Consider the following 23,300-nt stretch of genomic DNA (forward strand, 5'->3'; position numbering starts at 1 on the left):
ACCCAATATCACTGAAAGCATGTACACATAAAATTGGTTTGCAGATATTTGTAGCAGCATTACTTACAATAGCCAATGAATGGAAACAATGCAGATGTCTGTCAGTTGATGAATAAACAAAATATGATTGTATCCATGTAATGGGTTGTTATTCAGTCTTAAAAAGAAATGTAGTGCTAACACATGCTTTAAAATAGATGAACCTTGGAAACATGCTAAGTAAAAAGTCAGACCCATATGATTCCTTTTATATGAAATTACAAAATAGGAAAATCCATAGAGACAGAAAGTAGATTAGTGATTGCCAGGGACTGGAACAATGGAGCTAATAATGAATAAAAGATTTCTTTTGAAGATGATGACAATGTTCTGGAATTAGTGGAATTGCATCGCTTTATGTATATACTAAAAGTCGCTGAATTGTACACTTTATAAAAGGTGAATTTTATGGTTTGTAAATTATATCCCAGATAAAGAATATATGAGACCTAACTGTAGGAATATATTAATAATATGATCTTCATTTTGAGGGTGTAGGTGATCTGTAGTAATTCTGCAAGTTTTCTAAACTTTCAGTAGGTATTTCTAAATTATCCTTTCTGGAATGAAGTTAGAATTATTGATATAAGTGAGGATATTTCTTCTCTGACTTGTTTTATTAGACCTTTTAAAAGTTGGCTGTGTAAATACATTTTTAATACAATCGTCCTTTAATATTGAAGTAAAAATGTGGCATTAGTGTTTAAGCTATAAGAGGGTGGTGCCTGTCACGCTGCATGTAATGCTCATATCTTGTTCTGTAGAGAGTCTATGCTTTGGTAGTGAAGTGTCGTATCATTGCTGCAGGAGAACCAGTGCCCCCTCGGACTCTGACTGAAGCTGGCACAATGGCACTTTGCTACAGTGCTGCTTGGGATGCACGTGTCATCACCAGTGCTTGGTGGGTGTACCATCACCAGGTAATGAGGGCTGTGGTCCTTTTCCTTAATTTATTAAGACCTACTGTGTACAAATTTTGAGGACATACAAATGAAGAAGGCAAACAACAGTACCTACCTTGATAGAGCTGATGTTTTGGTGTTGAAAAAAAATATACATAATGTCAAGTAACAAGTGCTATAAAGTTTGTGTTTTTTTTAGTCAGAGTAAGGAGAGAGAGTGGTAGGGACTACCATTTTGAATAAAGCATCAGGGAAGGCCTTTCTGGGAAGATAAGATTTGAGCAGACTCCTAAAATGAAGAGAGGAGAGTGATGTATGTAGTTATGTGGCATAAAGAATGGGCCAGTTATGACTGGCACACAGACCTAAGAGGTGTCTCTCCTGTTCATCTTTGTTAGAGTTTTCTGAATTCTCTTGGCCCTTCTAGAAAAGTAGGTATATCCAGTGGTTTTTTTATTCACTTGGCTTTTAGCAATTGTCCTTCTTTGTGGTTAGTGCTCTTTGATTTGATGATACTTCATTCCATATTTGACTTCACATTGCTATTGATTGTACATTTTCAAGAATTATAATTGATAATGATGTACTTTTACAAAGTCCTAAAGCTGCAATAAGATAAAAGGAGTTCAATACCATTATCCTCCCTTAGTTTTAGTCTCATTTTATATCTGTTTATATTTATTATTTTCTTCTGTGCTCTGATATTGAGTATTTAGGAAATTAATATCACTTCTGGGATTATATTTTCTGCCTCAGTTCTATTATAAAAGTGGCTTTAATTCTTTCATGAGTAGGTTTTTTTTTTGGATGAAATTTAGTGTTTTTAACCTCTCATATAACTATGGCTAATAAAGGTAACTCTCAGATTTTAGGGATATATAAAATGTATAAAATTTTTATACAGATGTATAAATCTTTTTTAAATTGTGGAATTTGCTTATTTCCTATTTTTTCAAATTAGAATATATATTTTAAAATCTTTTAACACCTTTATTTTGGTACCAAAAAAAAGTATCTCAGAAAAGGACTTTATTTAAAAAGTACAGTTTTATTTTAGTAAAGTAAATATATCACTTTTAGCAAATGGTAAGCATATTAAACTATCCTTATTTTTCTCCTTTTATCTCATACTAGAGGAAATGTGTGGACCAGTTCTGGCTCATGTCCATGGCATTTGAAAATTATTGATGAAGTGTATCCTTCATTATTTCTTCTCTTTGTTACTGCCAAAGATACATCCATCACTGAAGAGATTTCTATCCCTTTATTGTTGAGAATTGTTGCTAAATTATAAACTTTTCAGGACATAGTGCTGTTTACTTGAATATGATTTTACCTTCTTGAGTGAAGTTTAATAACTGTATTTCTTAAGATAAGAATAAATGTTATTGTGTTCCTCAGGTGTCTAAAACAGCACCAACTGGAGAATATTTGACAACAGGAAGCTTCATGATAAGAGGTAATAACTTGTCAATGGATTATGGAGATAGGTTGAGAGACCATCTATTAATATTCTCAGAACAGAAACAAGTTATTCTGTTTTCATATTCTGCTATGAAATAAGGAAAATTTTGCCCTAGTGAGCAGATTTCGCATTTATCATGTCATCTCCATATGTATTTTTATTGATGAGAATATTCTTTCTTATAAAGTAAGAAAGTATTACATGGCCTTTTTTCTAAAAATAGATTATTCAGCGTCCAACTAACCCAAAAGATGAGAACAAGCATTTATATTTTTCTTAATTCCTGTTCTTATATATAATGCCAAATTCTGTAAATGGGATATATTTCTTCATGACAGAGAAAAGGCAAAACAAATGTTACTATTGGTGTCAGATATTTTACAAGCATAAAATGGAAAAAATAGATTTTTAAAACACTTATGTACATTATCTTTTGTAGGAAAAAAGAATTTCCTCCCTCCTTCATATCTAATGATGGGGTTTAGCTTCCTCTTTAAGGTACTCTTCATCTTCTTCATTATTTTTTTTCTGATTTTCATTATTCTTACTTAAAAGTTCCATAACTGAAAAATAACTATTTCCGTAGGTAGATGAGTCTTGTATTTGGAGACATCGAGGTGAACGAAAAGTCAGAGTGCAGGATGAAGACATGGAGACACTGGCAAGTTGCACAAGTGAACTCATATCAGAAGAAATGGAACAACTAGGTAGTTTCCAGATTTTAATAAAGTAGCTTATACTGCTCTCTATTGTCTAGTTTTCTAAAGTTTTAGAAGATTATACCTCCTTTAGGATCATTGAACTTTCAAAAAACACTTGCTAAATTTTACTGAATTTTGTTTTGGACATGTTAAATATAGTTATTTTAGTGAATTATAAAGTATTTGGTCCTTAACTACTATACTTGAGTGTATGTTTACATAGTAAAATGTATTTTCAGTGTTTATTGGATAATATGTAAATGTGCTTAACAGAGGTAGACTCAGGTGGATATCAGTGAGCATTTTAACTTAAACTTTTAAGTTTAAGATTTAGAAGAGATACAAAGATGAGTTTATAACAACTGCAATTTCTCAGGAGAATTTAGCTTGATTTAATAGTATATTTGTTTCAAGTGGAGGGCAAGTTTTATTCCAGTGGTTGGTTTCTTACCTACTGAAAGGAACTAGGGAAAGTATGCCCTCTAAAAAATTTTAGTTTTTCTTTGTCATAGGGCCATTTCTTTTTAGGAGTAATAATGCACTGTTTGTTGACTACTGTAGTACACAATACTATTTGTTTGAATTTTACCACATTCCTAACACAGTACAAAGTGTATTATTTACATTGTTTTTGATTGAATTTTCACAACCATCCTTATCAGCAAGTGGGGTGCTGGCTTTTCATTTTATAGGTGACGCAACCAAACCATACTATTGCTACTAGACAAGTGTTTCTTTTGCAAAAGTATAAACACCTGCTGTGTGCCAGTTCTGTAACGTGTATTGTCTCATTTAGTTCTCATGTGCAAATTATAATTAAAGTGGCAGAATTTATAGAATGACTTCTCTTGTCTTCCTTTTTGGAAATACCTAACCAAGACAACTTGTAGTTTTCATTGTAGAAATGGTTGCAATGTTCAAGAAATTAATTGTGGTAAGGGATCTTGGAGATCATTTATTCCAGCCAATTCATGATACAGACTCTCCTTTGTCCACGTTAGAGTATCCTTTGGGATGCTTAGGCATTTTTCTGGTGATATTTTTGAGAAAAGAGGAGTCAAGAAAATATTTTTATGAAGTTCTCAAGGAAATCATTAGTTTTGTTGCGCCAGCACTCTGACTTTTCTTATGGTAACTCTACAGAAGGAGGTGACAGTAGCAGTGAGGAAGATAAAGAGGAGTTACAAGAAACCCCTGTGGAAGTGGAACTCATGACTCAGGTTGACCAAGAGGATATTACTATTCAGAGTGGTGGAGATGAGCTTAATGAAGAACTAATTCAGGAAGAAAGCTCTGAAGATGAAGGAGAATCTGAAGAGGTGGTAAAAGATCAGGAAGCTATTGTTAAAATGAAGGATGAAGAAGAAGAGACATTGAATTATCCTGATACTACCATTGATTTGTCCCACCTTCAATCCCAAAGGTAACTTAAAACCCCTTTATATTAAGTTTTATTTTGTAAGCTGGGAATGATGAAGAGTTCATCTTTACAAAGGTAACACCAAGATTAACTTTAGTTCTTTTATTCTTCATTGTCCTATGGTCTTACTATTTTTATACCATTTGGTTGGGGGTAGATCTTTCAGAAGAAATTCCCAGGAGTCAGGGTAGGAAAATACAGTAAGTATGAAACTGACCAAACTAGGTCAAAATAGAAATAAGTAAAATGGTTATAAAAATGCTAATAATACAAGAAAGGAAATTCCATTAAAAAAAAATTAGGTGTTTTAGTCTTTAATGTCTTACTGATCACCAAGTAAACAATACAATAGTTATAAAAGTCTTATCATTGGAGTAGTTAAGAATGGCATAGGAGTCAGACCACAGTTGAGTTTCAAGGTGTGCAAGTTTCTTTATGACTAAGCTTCAGTTTTCTTCTTGGTAAAAATGGAATGGTACACCCCCCCTTCGTTGGGTTTTGGTGAAGGTTATATGCACGTGAAAAACATCTCAAAGTGCCTGCCACATAGTAAGTGTTCAGTACGTGTCAGCTGTTTAAGAATATATTTAAAAGTGTGAGATGAGAAATCTGATTCTATTTTTTCTAATTTTACCAAATTTGAAAATTCATAGGGTTGACAGTAGTTAAGAGTATATGGTAGAATATTTTGGGACTTTGTAAATGAACATCTTTTGTAGGCTAGTGGACTCTTCCTGTTTGTTTTCATAGGTCCCTCCAGAAATTGGCTTCAAAAGAGGAATCTTCTAATATGGTAAGCCATTTTCAAAGTTTATGAAGGACATTTATCATGTCCTTCTCACTGAATAGAATAATTTTCTAGTTTTTTTATTTTACTTTTTGAAAAACTAATAGTAGTGATGTTACTGTTTGTATTTGTTTTTTGTTTAATTTTAATAGAGTGAAAGTAAGTTACAGAGCCGGAGACATCTGTCAGCCAAGGAAAGAAGGTAAACATATTTGTGTTTTCTAACTGAAAAGCATGTAAATTTTTTTAAATTAACAATTCAATTATGACACATCACTTGGCTATTCTAAACACCTCTCATTAAGATCATGAAAATTCAGCATAAATCTTGTTTAGTTTTCAACATTCAGCTCTAGGAGGCTTTTCTGTCTTAGGGCCCTAATCTGTCACTATAATGAGTAAGCGAGGTAGGTCCAGTAACACAAGACAGATCTTTTATATGTAAGTATGTACAGTGATTACATTGTAAATAGACAGGCTGGTTCTAGAGTAATATTGACAGGAATAAACAGTAGTACTTGAAATTAATTAGGAGAGTTCTTCTAAAAGAGCAGTCTTGGTTTCTTTCTTTTTTAAATAGCAGGTCTCAGGAGGCAAATAGAAAGATGAGGAGGAAGGAAAGGGACAATGAAGGAATTACTATAAAGTGAAAAAGTCTGAAACATAAAGCATTTCAGGAAGAGCCCCTAGGTTGGAATGGATCATGAACTGTTTTGTTTGAGAGAGAAGATCATTAAACAATTACAGAGAACTCTCTGAGTAAGTACATGGCACTGTGCTGGACACCAAGTATGCAAAGAGGTAAAATACAAAGCTTGTGCCTTCAAGCAGCTTTTCAGTCTGGGATTTAGGAAACAGCCATCAATCCATAATGATACAATATTTTAGGCATAAGATCACAGAAGAAAATCACATGGCCAACAGGCACATGAAAAGATGCTCCACATTGCTAATGACCAGGGAAATGCATATTAAAACCACAATGAAATATCGACTCACACCAGTTAGGATGGCCAACATCCAAAAGACAAGAAATAACAAATGCTGGCAAGGATGCCGAGAAAGGGGAACCCTCCTGCACTGCTGGTGGGATTGTAAATTAGTTCAACCATTGTGGAAAGCAATATGGAGGTTCCTCAAAAAACCAAAAATAGGAATACTACTTGACCAGGAATTCCACTCCTAGGAATTTACCCTAAGAAAACAGAATCCCTGACTGAAAAAGACAGATGCATCCCTATGTTTATCACAGCCTATTTACAATAGCCAAGATATGGAAGCAACCTAAGTGTCCATCAGTAGATGATTGGATAAAGAAGATGTGGTACATATATCCAGTGGAACATTATTCAGCCATAAAAAGAAAACAGATCCTACCATTTGCAGCAACATGGATGAAGCTTAGAGGGTATTATGCTCAGTGAAATAAGCCAGGTGGAGAAAGACAAGTACCAACTGACTTCCCTCATTTGTGGAGTGTAGCAACAGAGCAAAACTGAAGGAACAAAACAGCAGCAGACTCACAGACGCTGAGAAGGGACTAGCAGTTACCAAAGGGAGGGGTGGGGGAGGGTGGATGGGGAGGGAGGAAGAAGGGGTTAAGGGGCATTAAAATTAGCACTCACAATATAGGTAGGTCACAGGGATGGTAGTACAGCATGGAGAAGACAAGTAATGACTATAGCATCTTACTACACTGACTGACTGCAGGGGGTTGGGGGGGAACTGAGAAAATGGGTGAATGTTGAAACCACAATGTTACTTATGTGAAACCTTCATAAGATTGTAGATCAATAATATCTTAGTTAAAAAATATATATATATATATATAAATATTTCAGGAATAAGAGATTGCTCAGATTAGGTGTTTTGGGAAATTCCAACAGACTATATACCTTGAAGATATACTAGGATTAGGTAACTGCAAATACAGTCTCAGACTCCAAGGAGAATTAGCATGAACAAACTGGGGGCAGGAAGTAATATGTGTAGTGCTTTGGGGGAAATGATAGACTGAGGTGAAAAGAGCAGAGAGTTCATATTTGTGAACTGGTAGATGATAAAATTGGCGAAGTGAATTTGGCCCAAAGTGGAGAAATTAAAATGCAAAGTTAAGTATTTTAGACTTTATCTTGAAAGTGATATGAGGAGACATTTTGAAATTTTGGATATTGGATAACAAGGAAGATTAATCTAGAAGTTATTGTAGAACAGATTATGGGGGAAACATTGGAAGAAGTCTGGGTGGGAAGCAATGAAGACCTGGACATTGGTATTGGGAATAGAAGAGATTGCCCATGGAAAGCATTACAGCAATATAATTTCCCCTTTCTCCTTAGTCTGCTTATTTTTTATCTATTTTTTCTCCTACTATTATTATTATTTTTATTTTTAATAAAATGCTGAAGTGGTAGGTAGATGCAAGATAAAGGTAGAAAACATAGTTTAGTGCTGTAAGAAGGCAAATGTAGATGATCAGATGATCAGGTGTGTGCCTATGGACTAAGTATTAATCCAGGCTAGACAAGGGCATCAAGACATCCACGGATGCAGAAGATTTCTCTCAAAGCAGGGGGGGTGAGGTTCTGAGCCTCACCTCTGTTGATCCCCAAATTCTCACCTGATGGTCCCCCTGCGACTGTGCCTGTCTTAGGTTGTTCCTCCCTTGAGGAATCTTACCCGTCTCTGGCTAACCAGTCATCTTCCGGGGCCATACAGGGAAATGTAAAGTTGGTAAGTGAGAGAGAAGCCATATTGTTTGCAAAGGTTAGCTTTTTACTTCTTTGCAGATTTATGCCTGGCTTCTATGCCCAGCACTTGTCTCAAGGTATCTTTACCACCTGGAGGAATTATGATACTCGGTAAATTCGATATGAGGCACGAATTCTATTTAAGGGTTGTAATTAGGAAGGAAGAAGAAAAGCTATAGATGTAGCATACGAAGGAAACTTGGGAGGATTGATTATTTCTTTGACATATCTTCTTGTATAGTACCTTAAGTATGTATAGGTTTTAAACTACTAATTTGCACACATATATTAACATAATAGGAATACGGTGACATAAACAAAGCAAATCTATAATTACCATCCATCTACAGTGAAGCCAAGAAAACCATTTAGGCACCCTAGGCATTTGTGAAAATTTATCTATGATATGATGGATATTGTCCAACTGTACTTGAACCATCAAACAAATTAAAGCAGCCCATTTCTGGGATCTGTTCACATCCCATATGTTCTTTTAACCATAGATAGTCTATAGTCATGAGATTTTGGGGTGCTACAACTTGCACCCCTCCCAACTCCTGGTTGAGTTCCAACAGTACAGATCCGGTCAAATTCGTTGTCTCACTGTATGCACATGCCAGCCTAGACATCTCCCTCCTCATTCCTATGGCAAGTCCAGGAGACGGTGGGCTGGATGCAGCCACAACCGCAGCATCGTCCGAATCCCTGTGGAGGCTTTTTGATGATCATCCCCCGGCACAAGTCCTCCAGAGAGTGCTGATGCCGGAAGCACCTCCTCATATCGTATCTTAGTTCATTTTCTGGGTATCCAAGCTAGGCCTTGATCTCCTGCATAGAAACAAACAGACCCTTTGCCCACACTTTGACATGCCCTCTATACCACTGTGCAGAACTCATTGGAGGTCAGCACACAGTAACTGCTTTTTTTTTTTTTTTTTTAAATTAAGAGAAAGGAATATTATCAGAAAAGAGTACCTCCATAGCTGATCATCTGACACCCTTTAAGTGATCAACATTAAGGATATTTAAAGCATGCGTTGATCTTTGATTTACCAATAGTTTTATCCTGTTAAGGAGTAATCCCCCTTTTCCTTATTTCTTTCCTTGTTTCTTTCTTTCTTTTTTTTTTTTTTTTTTTAATTTTTAATCTACACTTACATGAAGAATACTATGTTTACTATGCTCTCCCCTATATCAGGTCCCCCCTAACAACCACATTACGGTTACTGTCCATCAGCTTAGCAAAATGTTGTAGAGTCACTACTTGTCCTCTCTGTGTTGTGCAGCCCACCCTCCCCTTGCTCCCTCCCCCCCATGCATGCTAATCTTAATAACCCCCTTTTTCTTCCCCCCCTTATCCCTCCCTGCCCACCCATCCTCCCCAGTTCCTTTCCCTTTGGTACCTGTTAGTCCATTTTTGGGTTCTGTAACTTCACTGCTGTTTTGTTCCTTCAGTTTTTCCTTTGTTCCTATACTCCTCAGATGAGTGACATCATTTGGTATTTCTCTTTCTCCGCTTGGCTTATTTCACTGAGCATAATACTCTCCAGCTCCATCCATATTGCTGCAAATGGTTGGATTTTTCCACTTCTTATGGCTGAGTAGTATTCCATTGTGTATATGTACCACATCTTCTTTATCCATTCATCTACCGATGGACATTTAGGTTGCTTCCAATTCTTGGCTATTGTAAATAGTGCTGCGATAAACATAGGGGTGCATCTGTCTTTCTCAAACTTGATTGCTGCGTTCTTAGGGTAAATTCCTAGGAGTGGGATTCCTGGGTCAAAAGGTAGGTCTGTTTTGAGCATTTTGATGAACCTTCAAACTGTTTTCCACAATGGTTGAACTAATTTACATTCCCACCAGCAGTGTAGGAGGGTTCCCCTTTCTCCACAGCCTCGCCAACATTTGTTGTTGTTTGTCTTTTGGATGGCAGCTATCCTTACTGGTGTGAGGTGATACCTCATTGTAGTTTTAATTTGCATTTCTCTGATAATCAGCGATGTGGAGCATCTTTTCATGTGTCTCTTGGCCATCTGTATTTCTTTTTTGGAGAACTGTCTGTTCAGTTCCTCTGCCCATTTTTTAATTGGGTTATTTGTTTTTTGTTTGTTGAGGCGTGTGAGCTCTTTATATATTCTGGACGTCAAGCCTTTATCGGATCTGTCATTTTGAAATATATTCTCCCATACTGTAGGGTTCCTTTTTGTTCTATTGATGGTGTCTTTCGCTGTACAGAAGCTTTTCAGCTTAATGTAGTCCCACTTGCTCATTTTTGCTGTTGTTTTCCTTGCCCGGGGAGATATGTTCAAGAAGAGGTCACTCATGTTTATGTCTAAGAGGTTTTTGCCTATGTTTTTTTCCAAGAGTTTAATGGTTTCATGACTTACATTCAGGTCTTTGATCCATTTTGAGTTTACCTTTGTATATGGGGTTAGACAATGGTCCAGTTTCATTCTCCTACATGTAGCTGTCCAGTTTTGCCAGCACCATCTGTTGAAGAGACTGTCATTTTGCCATTGTATGTCCATGGCTCCTTTATCAAATATTAATTGACCATATATGTTTGGGTTAATTTCTGGGGTCTCTAATGTGTTCCACTGGTCTGTGGCTCTGTTCTTGTGCCAGTACCAAATTGTCTTGATTACTATGGCTTTGTAGTAGAGCTTGAAGTTGGGGAGTGAGATCCCCCCTACTTTATTCTTCTTTTTCAGGATTGCTTTGGCTATTCGGGGTCTTTGGTGTTTCCATATGAATTTTTGAATTATTTGTTCCAATTCATTGAAGAATGTTGCTGGTAATTTGAGAGGGATTGCATCAAATCTGTATATTGCTTTGGGCAGGATGGCCATTTTGACGATATTAATTCTTCCTAGCCATGAGCATGGGATGAGTTTCCATTTATTAGTGTCCCCTGTAATTTCTCTTAAGAGTGACTTGTAGTTTTCAGAGTATAAGTCTTTCACTTCCTTGGTTAGGTTTATTCCTAGGTATTTTATTCTTTTTGATGCAATGGTGAATGGAATTGTTTTCCTGATTTCTCTTTCTATTGATTCGTTGTTAGTGTATAGGAAAGCTACAGATTTCTGTGTGTTGATTTTGTATCCTGCAACTTTGCTGTATTCCGATATCAGTTCTAGTAGTTTTGGAGTGGAGTCTTTAGGGTTTTTTATGTACAGTATCATATCATCTGCAAATAGTGACAGTTTAACTTCTTCTTTACCAATCTGGATTCCTTGTATTTCTTTGTTTTGTCTGATTGCCGTGGCTAGGACCTCCAGTACTATGTTAAATAACAGTGGGGAGAGTGGGCATCCCTGTCTGGTTCCCGATCTCAGTGGAAATGCTTTCAGCTTCTCGCTGTTCAGTATAATGCTGGCTGTGGGTTTATCATATATGGCCTTTATTATGTTGAGGTACTTGCCCTCTATTCCCATTTTGCTGAGAGTTTTTATCATGAATGGATGTTGAATTTTGTCAAATGCTTTTTCAGCATCTATGGAGATGATCATGTGGTTTTTGTCTTTCTTTTTGTTGATGTGGTGGATGATGTTGATGGATTTTCGAATGTTGTACCATCCTTGCATCCCTGGGATGAACCCCACTTGGTCATGGTGTATGATCCTTTTGATATACTGTTGAATTCTGTTTGCTAATATTTTATTGAGTATTTTTGCATCTACATTCATCAGGGATATTGGTCTGTAATTTTCTTTTTTGGTGGGGTCTTTTCCTGGTTTTGGTATTAGGGTGATGTTGGCTTCATAGAATGAGTTTGGGAGTATTCCCTCTTCTTCTATTTTGTGGAACACTTTAAGGAGAATGGGTATTATGTCTTCTCTGTGTGTCTGATAAAATTCCGAGGTAAATCCGTCCAGCCCCGGGGTTTTGTTCTTGGGTAGTTTTTTGATTACTGTTTCAATTTCTTTGCTTGTAATTGGTTTGTTTAACTTTTGTGTTTCTTCCTTGGTCAGTCTTGGGAGGTTTTATTTTTCTAGGAAGTTGTCCATTTCTTCTAGGTTTTCCAGCTTGTTGGCATATAGGTTTTCATAGTAGTCTTTAATAATTCTTTGTATTTCTGTGGAGTCTGTCGTGATTTTTCCATTCTCATTTCTGATTATGTTGATTTGTGTTGACTCTCTTTTTCTCTTAATAAGTTGGGCTAGAGGCTTATCTATTTTGTTTATTTTCTCAAAGAACCAGCTCTTGGTTTCGTTGATTTTTGCTATTGTTTTATTCTTCTCAATTTTGTTTATTTCTTCTCTGATCTTTATTATGTCCCTCCTTCTGCTGACTTTAGGCCTCATTTGTTCTTCTTTTTCCAGTTTTAATAATTGTGATGTTAGACTATTCATTTGGGATTGTTCTTCCTTCTTCAAGTGTGCCTGGATTGCTATATACTTTCCTCTTAAGACGGCTTTCGCTGCATCCCACAGAAGTTGGGGCTTAGTGTTGTTGTTGTCATTTGTTTCTATATATTCCTTGATCTCTATTTTGATTTGTTCATTGATCCATTGATTATTTAGTAGCATGTTGTTAAGCCTCCATGTGTTTGTGAGCCTTTTTGTTTTCTTTGTAGAATTTATTTCTACTTTCATACCTTTGTGGTCTGAAAAATTGGTTGGTAGAATTTCAATATTGTGGAATTTACTGAGGCTCTTTTTGTGAGCTAGTATGTGGTCTATTCTGGAGAATGTTCCATGTGCACTTGAGAAGAATGTATATCCTGTTGCTTTTGGATGTAAAGTTCTATAGATGTCTATTAGGTCCATCTGTTCTAGTGTGTTGTTCAGTGCCTGTGTGTCTTTACTTATTTTCTGCCCGGTGGATCTATCCTTTGGGGTGAGTGGTGTGTTGAAGTCTCCTACAATGAATGCATTGCAGTCTATTTCCCTCTTTAGTTCTGTTAGTATTTGCTTCACATATGCTGGTGCTCCTGTATTGGGTGCATATATATTTAGAATGGTTATATCCTCTTGTTGGACTGAGCCCTTTATCATTATGTAGTATCCTTCTTTATCTCTTATTTCGTTCCTTGTTTTGAAGTCTATTTTGTCTGATATTAGTACTGCAACCCCTGCTTTCTTCTCACTGTTGTTTGCCTGAAATATGTTTTTCCATCCCTTGACTTTTAGTCTATGCTTATCTTTGGGTTTAAGGTGAGTTTCTTGTAAGCAGCATATAGATGGGTCTTGCTTTTTTATCCATTCTATTACTCTATGTCTTTTGATTGGTGCATTAAGTCCATTTACATTTAGGGTGACTATTGAAAGATATGTACTTATTGCCATTGCAGGCTTTAGATTCGTGGTTACCAAAGGTTCAAGGTTAGCTTCTTTAGTATCTTACTGCCTAACTTAGCTCGCTTATTGAGCTGTTATATACACTGTCTGGAGATTCTTTTCTTCTCTCCCTTCTTATTCCTCCTCCTCCATTCTTCATATGTTGTGTGTTTTGTTCTGTGCTCTTTTTAGGGGTGCTCCCATCTAGAGCAGTCCCTGTAGGATGCCCTGTAGAGGTGGTTTGTGGGAAGCAAATTCCCTCAGCTTTTGCTTGTCTGGGAATTGTTTGATCCCACCATCATATTTAAATGATAGTCGTGCTGGATACAGTATCCTTGGTTCAAGGCCCTTCTGTTTCATTGCATTAAGTATATCATGCCATTCTCTTCTGGCCTGTAGGGTTTCTGTTGAGAAGTCTGATGTTAGCCTGATTGGTTTTCCTTTATAGGTGACCTTTTTCTCTCTAGCTGCCTTTAAAACTCTTTCCTTGTCCTTGATCCTTGCCATTTTAATTATTATGTGTCTTGGTGTTGTCCTCCTTGGATCCTTTCTGTTGGGGGTTCTGTATAATTCCATGGTCTGTTCGATTATTTCCTCCCCCAGTTTGGGGAAGTTTTCAGTAATTATTTCTTCAAAGACACTTTCTATCCCTTTTCCTCTTTCTTCCTCTTCTGGTATCCCTATAATACGAATGTTTTTCCTTTTGTATTGGTCACATATTTCTCTTAGTGTTGTTTCATTCCTGGAGATCCTTTTATCTCTCTCTATGTCAGCTTCTATACGTTCCTGTTCTCTGGCTTCTATTCCTTCAATGGCCTCTTGCATCTTATCCATTCTGCTTATAAATCCTTCCAGGGATTGTTTCACTTCTGTGATCTCTTTCCTGACATCTGTGATCTCTTTCTGGACTTCATCCCACTGCTCTTGCATTTTTCTCTGCATCTCATCCCATTGCTCTTGCATTTTTTTCTGCATCTCTGTCAGCATGTTCATGATTTTTATTTTGAATTCTTTTTCAGGAGGACTAGTTAGGTCTGTCTCCTTCTCAGGTGTTGTCTCTGTGATCTTTGTCTGCCTGTAGTTTTGCCTTTTCATGGTGATAGAGATAGTTTGCAGAGCTGGTACAAGTGACCGCTGGAAGAGCTTCCCTTCTTGTTGGTTTGTAGCCTTTTCCTGGGAGAATAGCGACCTCTAGTGGCTTGTGCTGGGCAGCTGTGCGCAGACAGGGCTTCTGCTTCCTGCCCAGTTGCTTTGGGGTTTATCTCCGCTGTTGCTGTGGGCTTGGCCTGGCTGGGGCTGTTCCTCCAAAATGGTGGAGCCCCGTTGGAGGGGGAGCAGCCAGGAGACTATTTATCTCCGTAAGGGGCCTCTGTGCTCCCTGCTGCCCAGGGGGTTATAGTGCCCAGAGATCCCCAGATTCCCTGCCTCTGGTCTAAGTGACCTGTCCTGCCCCTTTAAGACTTCCAAAAAGCACTCTCCAAACCAAAACAACAACAGCAACAAAAAGGAAAAAACAAGCGATTTTTTTTTTTTTTTTTTGTCCTCAGGTGCCGGTCCCAGGCACCCGCTCACTGGTCCTGCTGCCCTGTCTCCCTAGCACCAGGGTCCCTGTCCTTTCAAGGCTTCCAAAAAGCACCCACCCACCGGTCCCGCAGGGAAGGAACGCTCGATATTCTTTGTCCTCAGGCACTGGTCCCAGGCACCCGCTCACCAGTCCCGCCGCCCTGCCTCCCTAGCACCGGGGTCCCTGTCCCTTCAAGGCTTCCAAAAAGCACTCACCAAAAAGAGAGAAAAAAAGGGGAAAAACGCGCGATTTCTTCCGTCCTCAGGTGCCGGTCTCAGGCACCCACCCACCGGTCCCACAGGGAAAAACGCGGGATATTCTTTGTCCTCAGGTGCCGGTCCCAGGCACCCGCTCACCAGTCCCGCCGCCCTGCCTCCCTAGCACCGGGGTCCCTGTCCCTTTTAGGCTTCCAAAAAGCACTCGCAGAAAAGAGAAAAAAGAAGGGGAAAAACGCGTGATTTCCTCTGTCCTCAAGTGCCGGTCTCAGGCACCCGCCCACCGGTCCCGCAGGGAAAAACGTGGGATATTCTTTGTCCTCAGGCGCCGGTCCCAGGCACCCGCTCACCAGTCCCGCCACCCTGCCTCCCTAACACTGGGGTCCCCGTCCCTTCAAGGCTTCCAAAAAGCGCTCGCCAAAAAGAGAAGAAAAAAAAAAAAAAGGGGGGAAAACCGCGCGACCTCCTCCGTCCTCAGGCACCGGTCTCAGGCACCCGCCCGCCGGTCCCGCAGGGAGAAACACGGGGTGTTCTTTGTCCTCCAGCACTGTTCCCAGGCACCTGCTCACCGGTCCCGCCACCCTACCTCCCCAGCAACGGGGGCCCGTCCCTCTAAGGCTTCCAAAAAGCGCTCGCCAAAAAAAAAAAAACCGCTCCGGTTTCTCTCCACCCGCCGGGAGCCAGGGGGAGGGGCGCTCGGGTCCCGCCGGGCCGGGGCTTGTATCTTACCCCCTTTGCAAGGCGCTGGTTCCTTGCAGGTGTGGATGTGGTCTGGATGTTGTCCTGTGTCCTGTGGTCTCTATTTTAGGAAGATTTTTCTTTGTTATATTTTCATAGCTCTATGTGTTTTTGGGAGGAGATTTCCACTGCTCTACTCACACCGCCATCCTGGCTCCGCCCCCGAGTCTGCTTATTTTTTATCTATTTATTCAGCTAAACAAATGAACCAATGTTTTATTGAATACCTAAGATCTGCCAAGGCCATACTTGATACAAAGTCTACAAATCCTAATGTTTGGTCCTCAAGATGTTGAGGGACCAAATGTAGCTAATGAGTAAGGATAAGTCAAGGTGACAGTGTGTTGAGCCTGGATGACAGAAAGAATGATAGAGAAAAATTTTCAGCTTTTGTCTGTGTGATTTGTGCTTCTTTATATACAGTAGCCTCATAATTACCAAGGTAAGCAGAAGCCATGATCTTTTTATTTTTATTTTTATTAAGATATCATTGATAAACACTCTTGTGAAGGTTTCACATGAAAAACAATGTGGTTACTACATTCACTCATATTATTGAGTTCCCCCCATACTCTACTGCAGTCACTGTCCATCAGTGTAGTAAGATGCCACAGATTCACTACTTGCCTTCTCTGTGCTACACTGTCTTCTTTGTGACCCTGCCACACTGTATGTACTAAACATAATACCCCTCAATCCCCTTCTCCCTCCCTCCCCACCCTCCCTGCCACACTCCTCCCCTTTGGTAACTGCTAGTCCCTTCTCTCATAGTCTGTGAGTTTGCTGCTGTTTTGTTCCTTCAGTTTTGCTTTATTGTTATAGTCCACAAATGAGGAAAATCATTTGGTATTTGTCTTTCTCTGCCTGACTTATTTCACTGAGCATAATACTCTCTAGCTCCATCCGTGTTGTTGCAAATGGTAGGATTTGTTTCTTATGGCTAAATAGTATTCCACTGTGTATATGTACCACATCTTCTTTATCCATTCATTTACTGATGGACACTTAGGTTGAGAAGCCATGGTCTATTATATATTGTACATGTTCCCTTCCCCATGTAACTTTTTTAGGGCACTAAGAATTTGAGATTCTAAGAATTAGATATTTTCATTTCATTTGTATTTAGAGAAATGAAAAAGAAAAAGCTTCAGAATTGAGATTTTTAATTAACTTGAAGTGACTCCTAGAGAATATTTTCATTTCATTTGTATTTAGAGAAATGAAAAAGAAAAAGCTTCCAAGTGACTCAGGGGATTTAGAAGTGATAGAGGGAAAGGACAAAGAAAAGGAAAATGCTCTACACATGGAAACTCATCAGAACACAAGCAAAAATGTCCCAGCTGTGCAGCCAATGAAGCGAGGACAGAAGGTAATAAAACAGGGTGGACTGTTCAAGTTAGTACTATATGGTTTATAAATAAAGTTGTGAGGTTTCTCTTCTAATTTTTTTTTCATTGAATTTTTAAAAGTTTAAGTAAAACATAAGATGTAGGTAAAATCATGATAATCCTATGTGACGTCCTTTGAAAATTAAAAGATATGGAATTTAGGGATCATAGAGATTGGTGTTCTGTGTTCCTTTAAGGTCGTCCAGACAGAAGCTCTCATTTTATGTAGAAGAGGAGTAGGAGATTGTGATTTGCTAGAGTCACTCAGCTAGTAAGTGGGAGTGCTGATCCTTATTGATGACTTAGTAGTTTTTCAGTTACTGATGCAATTTTGGTTAGAGTTCTTATATATTTTATCAAAGGTGGGTGATGAAGAGGTTGAGAGTATAGAATATACATTTAAAAATACTGTTGCAATGTAAAAAAGGGGATTATGAACTAATATCAGTGTATCTTTATAAAAGTGAAATTCCTTTGAAATCTTAATGAAGGCCATGTTTTATGATCTTTCCTCCGTCCGTAATAGTCAGAATTTCCTATTTTTTCCAGTGAGCCTCAAATAAATGAAGGATGTAATACACATATGGAAAGGAAGAATATAAATTCTCCCTATATTAATATGTAAATTCAACATGACTTTAATCAGAATTGAGATTTTTAATTAACTTGATAAAATAATTCTAAAGTTCATTTGAAACAGTAAATCCTAGAGAATAGCTAAGGAAATCTTGAGAATGACTTTTGAGGACGGATTTCCCTACTAGGTAGCAAAACATTTAATGTTAGAATTGTTAAAACACAATGGTATTAACATAGGAACAACTAGATAGAAAAATGAAACAATAAAAATCTGGGCACAGAACCATTGATTATCTATTTAAATTTTTAATATGTGATAAAATAATATTACAGAATGGGAAAGTATGAAATATTCAAAATTAGTGGCTAAAAATAATATGTTTAAAAAATACCAAAGTAAATTCAGGGTGGAGAAAAGAACTGTCAATAAAATTTCAAGACGAATTGAAAAAAAGTAATATAAAAATGCTTATGTAAACAAGGGGAATTTTTTCACCCACCTGATTAGTAGATAATTCAGTCATTCAGGAAATGATTGAGTGCATACCATGGGAATTACCAGCAGAAGTCCTAACAACACATCTACACTTTGACACAGCAATTATACTTTAAGGAATTTATCCTAAAAAAAATCATGTGGATGATTAATATATGATATAAAATAATAAATAATATGGTGCACTTATGCAGTGAACTATTTTACAGATAGTTTAAGTGCTAAGGCAAATCTTGATGGAATTTTTAAATTAAAATACACTAAATTTTTTGTTTGTGGAAAACTCATCTTCAGAAATCTTACACATTGAGTCTTCCTGTCCATAAATATGGATTATAATTATGTAAGAATATTTTATATTCTTCAATAAAGATATATTTTCCCTTAGAGACTCATCTATTCCTTATTTTTTTTTTATAAATGATATTCTTAAAACGTTCACTTCCTAGTTATTGCTGGTATGTGGCAAGACAATTTTTATATATTGATCTAGTAAGAGTAAATACTATTGAATATTTTAATACTTCATGTGTAGGCAGTCATATTATCTGCAAATAATCGCTTTTTCTTTCTAATCCTGATATCTATTCCTATTGTTCTCATGTTATTTCCAGTGGTTCAAACATCAGTACAGTGTTACACAGAAGTGATATTAGCCTAATAATTTGAGTTTGTGAGTAGGTTTTCAAGTACTAATTACATTTATTTAGTGAATAAAGTTACATTCATATCAACTTTTTTTGAAGTTGGTTTTCCTAACATATTTTCCAAGCAACTTTTCACTTCATCAGGTTTTCCATTTCTTGGTTCAGTTTCTTGCTAATATTTACTTTATTCTCAACACTAATTAGAATTAACAAAGTACATCTTTATTACATAAAGGGACTGTTTCTAAGATTTTTTATCATTGTGGGGTGTTTCCTATGGGTTATTGGTAGACATCCTTTAAGAAAGGTTATTTTTACAATGCTGAGTTAAATTTTATTGAATGCTTTTTCTGCATTATTTTTCTCCTTCAATCAGTAATAAGGGAAATTACTTGGAAAAAATATTAAATTGGCCTCTAATTCCTCATACTTTGCCTTGTTTGGGTAACTAGGTTATACCAGCTTCACAAAATAAGTTTGGGACCTTTCCCTTTTTTTCTGCTCTCTTGAACTTTGTGAAATGATGGATTGTTCCTTGAAATTTGATAGCATTTACTTATAAAATTGGGCCTAATAATTTGAGTTTTGTGAGTAGGTTTTCAAGTACTAATTACATTTATTTAGTAATTAAAGGTACATTCATATCTGTTTTTTGGAAGTTGGTTTTCCTAATTTATATTTTCCAAGAAACTTTTCATTTTGTCAGGTTTTCCATTTCTTAGTTCAGTTTATTAGTGATATTCATCTTATTCTCAAGATTTCTTTGAGGTATATATAGTAAGACACACATTTTAGGTGTTTTGTTCAATGAGTTTTGACACAATACGTATGTGTGAAACTACCACCCAGGTCAAGACTCTTGAACATTGTGGGTACTCCAAAATGCCCTTTTTGCATTTATATGAATATCCCCAGCAGAAAGAAAATGCTCTTCTTACTTTAATCACTATAGATTATTTTGCCTGTTTTGGACTTTATATAAAAAGAATCCTATGGTATGTATGCTTTTGTCTGGCATCTGTCAACATTGAGAGTCATCCATGTTTGTATGTAACAGCTTCATGTGCATTACTAATAGCATTCCATTGTATGATTGCCACAGTTTATATGTTAGGTCCACGGGTGTGCATTTTTATTGTGTATAGTTAGGAATGATATATTGCTGGGCTAGAGTGTACATGTTGTGTTTGGCTTTAGTAGATATTACCATTATAGTAGATTTTAACAAACAGATACTACCCATTTCCCACCAAGCAGTATGTCAGTGTTCCAGTTGCTCCATGTCCTAACATTTGATATTGTTCGTTTTTTTCTAGATCATTCAGGTGTGTATATACTGAATTCTCAGGTGGCTTTAATTGCATGTCCCTGGTGACTAAGGATACTGAGCACTTTTTCATGGGTATTAAATAAACCTTTGAATATCCTCCTTTTGAAGTGCCCATTTTAAAAATTGAATCACCCAGCTTTTTCATGATGTATATAGTTCTTTAATCCTGGATACAAGCCTTCTCTTGGATATATGTATAACAAATAATTTTTACATCTTGAGTCTTGCTATTTTCACTTTTTTAATCATGCTTTTTGATGAGCAGCATTTTAGTGAAGTCTGATTTATCAATCTTTTCTTATATAGTGGTTTTTTTTTTGTATGTCCTCTTTAAAGAAATCTTTAACATTTTAGAATTTTATTATTGGGACTCCAGTTAAGACTAATCAATACAAAATTCTTTTGAAGTGAGGCCTAGAAGTCTTTAGTTTAAAAAACTACTGGGGTGATTTGGGATGTGTAACCAGAATAACAAATCATTAGTTTAGTTGATAAAATTCAGAGTCTTATGAGCCTCTACAATAAGTACCCACCTTAGTTTTGCTGTCTGATTTGCTCTTCTTTCTCTATATGTGTATCCTGATTCCAACCAAATGAGATGACTTGCTATTACTCTTTTGTCTGTCTTTACCTCATCATCTTGCCTTTTCTGTATTCCCAAGTACTATAAAATTGATTTCCTTTAAGGTTAACTTTCAAGTTCTGCTTTATTTCTTCCCCATAGTTCTTACTTAAGCTGAAATAAATGTCTCTAAATTATCTTAGAAATAATTTGTTTACATTTAGAATATGTTGCATTAATTTTTTTCCTTATATATCTTCTTTTTCCACCAGATGGTTAATCGTTGAGGGTGAGGACTATGTTTAGTCATCCTTTTTTTTTTTTAGTCCCCACCCATTGTTTAGTATAATGGTACCTTGCTCAGTAAGGATTTTTGACAGAGAATTAAACAAGTACCTTTTGTTTACAAATATTTGTTGACATTTTTTTACTGTTCCAGTTTTTCAACCAAGATGCTTTGATTTTTTAGAGCAAAATGAAAAAAATGAAGGAAAAATACAAAGACCAAGATGAAGAAGAACGGGAACTCATCATGAAATTGCTGGGAGTAAGTAACATCTAAAAACATTTTTTCTTCTGCTTTTAAAGAAGCATCCAGACCACTGCCTATCATATGGCAGACATTAAATACATTTTTGTATTCAATTTTGTATTTTGTATTCAATACAGTATTGAAAATACTGATAATATTAACTGGTTTTTTCCCTGTAAATTAGTCTGCAGGTTCGAACAAAGAAGAAAAAGGGAAGAAAGGGAAAAAAGGAAAAACAAAGGATGAACCAGTGAAGAAACAGCCCCAGAAACCTAGAGGTGGACCAAGGGTTTCTGACATCATAAAGAGAGAAACTCCATCCCTTGAGGTTGTAACTCACGAGTTACAAGACATGGCTATAGATGATCCACATGATGACAAGGTAGGGCTACGACCCACTGGGGCTTTTGCTTCTTACTTAGGGTGACCAACTATCCCAGGGTTCCCAGGACATGAGACTTAGGGCACTACAGTTAGTGGTAAGTCATCTTAGAAATACAACCTAAGAGACTAAAATTGCAGTGTATAAGCACAAAAATAGTACTTATAGCTGACAAAAAGTTTATCATTAGCCTTTAGAAAATAATTTTATAGAGAGGCTTTACAATTCTGGTGGGAACTTAAAATAAGACAAATGATTGGGATTGTTTTAAAGATGAGTAGAAAATAAATTTACATTTATCTAGGTTTTTCTATAGGAATGTATTATTTTCTCACATAATGTTCGAAGTGACTGCACTGTGAAAGCATCCAAGTGCCCTGGCTGCAAAATCAGTGAGATGACATTTTTACAGTTAAGATGGTCTTTCTAACAAACTGAATACAGCAAACCCAGGCTTAAGTACATCTCTTGGCAGGAATATATACCTCTTGAAATTCTGAGCAAAGGATTTATTGTTAATAAATCAGCAGATTTTGATTCAGCTTGTGTATTTATGGCAGTTAAAGCTTTGGTTATAATTTTGTGATCCATTCAGTAAGGTAGTGCTTATGGGGATTTTAAAGGTATTACTAGCTTCTTTTTCCCTGTGCTGAACAGTCTTATTGTCTAGTAATAATAAAAGCATCTCGATCCTCAAATTTTTATGCTAATTTTTTAAGTTTATTCTGTAAACCCTGTTCTCATAAATACCCATTAAAGGTTTTAACTGTGAGTGTTCTTTCTCAGTAAGGTTATCTCCAGATTTTTTAATGTAAGCACAAAGAATTACACTTATTTTAATATGTGAAAAATGTATCCTAAAACTGTTGAACAGAGACTAAACAGAAGTTCTGCTTGCCAGACTTCATTTTCTTTTCCCCTGGAAGACATATCAAGCTTAGTTGTCATTTTAAATTGCCCGTTAACATTCACTGCTTTAGCATATACTCTATGTGAAAGTTGTTTTTGTTATTTTTAAACTTCAGAGAACAATCCTTTTGTTCTTTGAATGGCATTGCTTTCTGAACTATTAGACATACAAATTAATTCACTCAGTCTCGGGACACTGAAGAACACAATCTGCGGTCCCTATTCTGTGGGTTAGAAGCGAGTCTTGTTACATCACTATTTCTTTCTTCTCATAGTTTTTAACAGTGTGAAAATTTAATTTAAATTATGGCTGACTTTTAAAATTTTGTTTGGAGCAGGAAGAGCAAGATCTGGATCAACAAGGAAATGAGGTATGATTTTGTGTTGGCGGTCCCTGCTACAACATTCTGCAATCCAGTTCCCAGAATGTTTGACACACAATTTCTAACTAATTAAGTCCGTGACATGACAAGAACTACAGGCTCTGGAGTCACACATTCTGGGTTTGAATCCCAGCTTCACCTCATGTAACTATAACTTTGGAAACATTTGTGCCAGTTTCATCATCTGAAGAACAGGGATAGTAATTGTCTCTACCAGGAGGGAGTT

The 23,300-nt window shown here is 36.7% G+C and overlaps 1 protein-coding gene across 2 annotated transcripts in view; it reads left to right on the forward strand.

The window, feature by feature from the left end:
- Positions 1-23,300, forward strand: part of NEMF (nuclear export mediator factor) — a 56,588-nt gene that overhangs the window by 30,550 nt on the left and 2,738 nt on the right. For both annotated transcript variants that reach the window (XM_073211284.1, XM_017669169.3), the window contains 11 exons: positions 847-959; positions 2,343-2,400; positions 2,846-2,904; positions 2,993-3,113; positions 4,251-4,530; positions 5,278-5,320; positions 5,467-5,516; positions 17,082-17,235; positions 21,338-21,415; positions 21,585-21,782; positions 23,030-23,062. In XM_073211284.1, coding sequence (XP_073067385.1) covers positions 847-959; positions 2,343-2,400; positions 2,846-2,904; positions 2,993-3,113; positions 4,251-4,530; positions 5,278-5,320; positions 5,467-5,516; positions 17,082-17,235; positions 21,338-21,415; positions 21,585-21,782; positions 23,030-23,062 — 1,187 coding nt within the window. The remainder of the gene's footprint in view (positions 1-846; positions 960-2,342; positions 2,401-2,845; positions 2,905-2,992; positions 3,114-4,250; positions 4,531-5,277; positions 5,321-5,466; positions 5,517-17,081; positions 17,236-21,337; positions 21,416-21,584; positions 21,783-23,029; positions 23,063-23,300) is intronic.

The sequence above is a fragment of the Manis javanica genome, chromosome 8, assembly GCF_040802235.1.
Source record: "Manis javanica isolate MJ-LG chromosome 8, MJ_LKY, whole genome shotgun sequence".
Classification (NCBI taxonomy): Eukaryota; Metazoa; Chordata; class Mammalia; order Pholidota; family Manidae; genus Manis; species Manis javanica.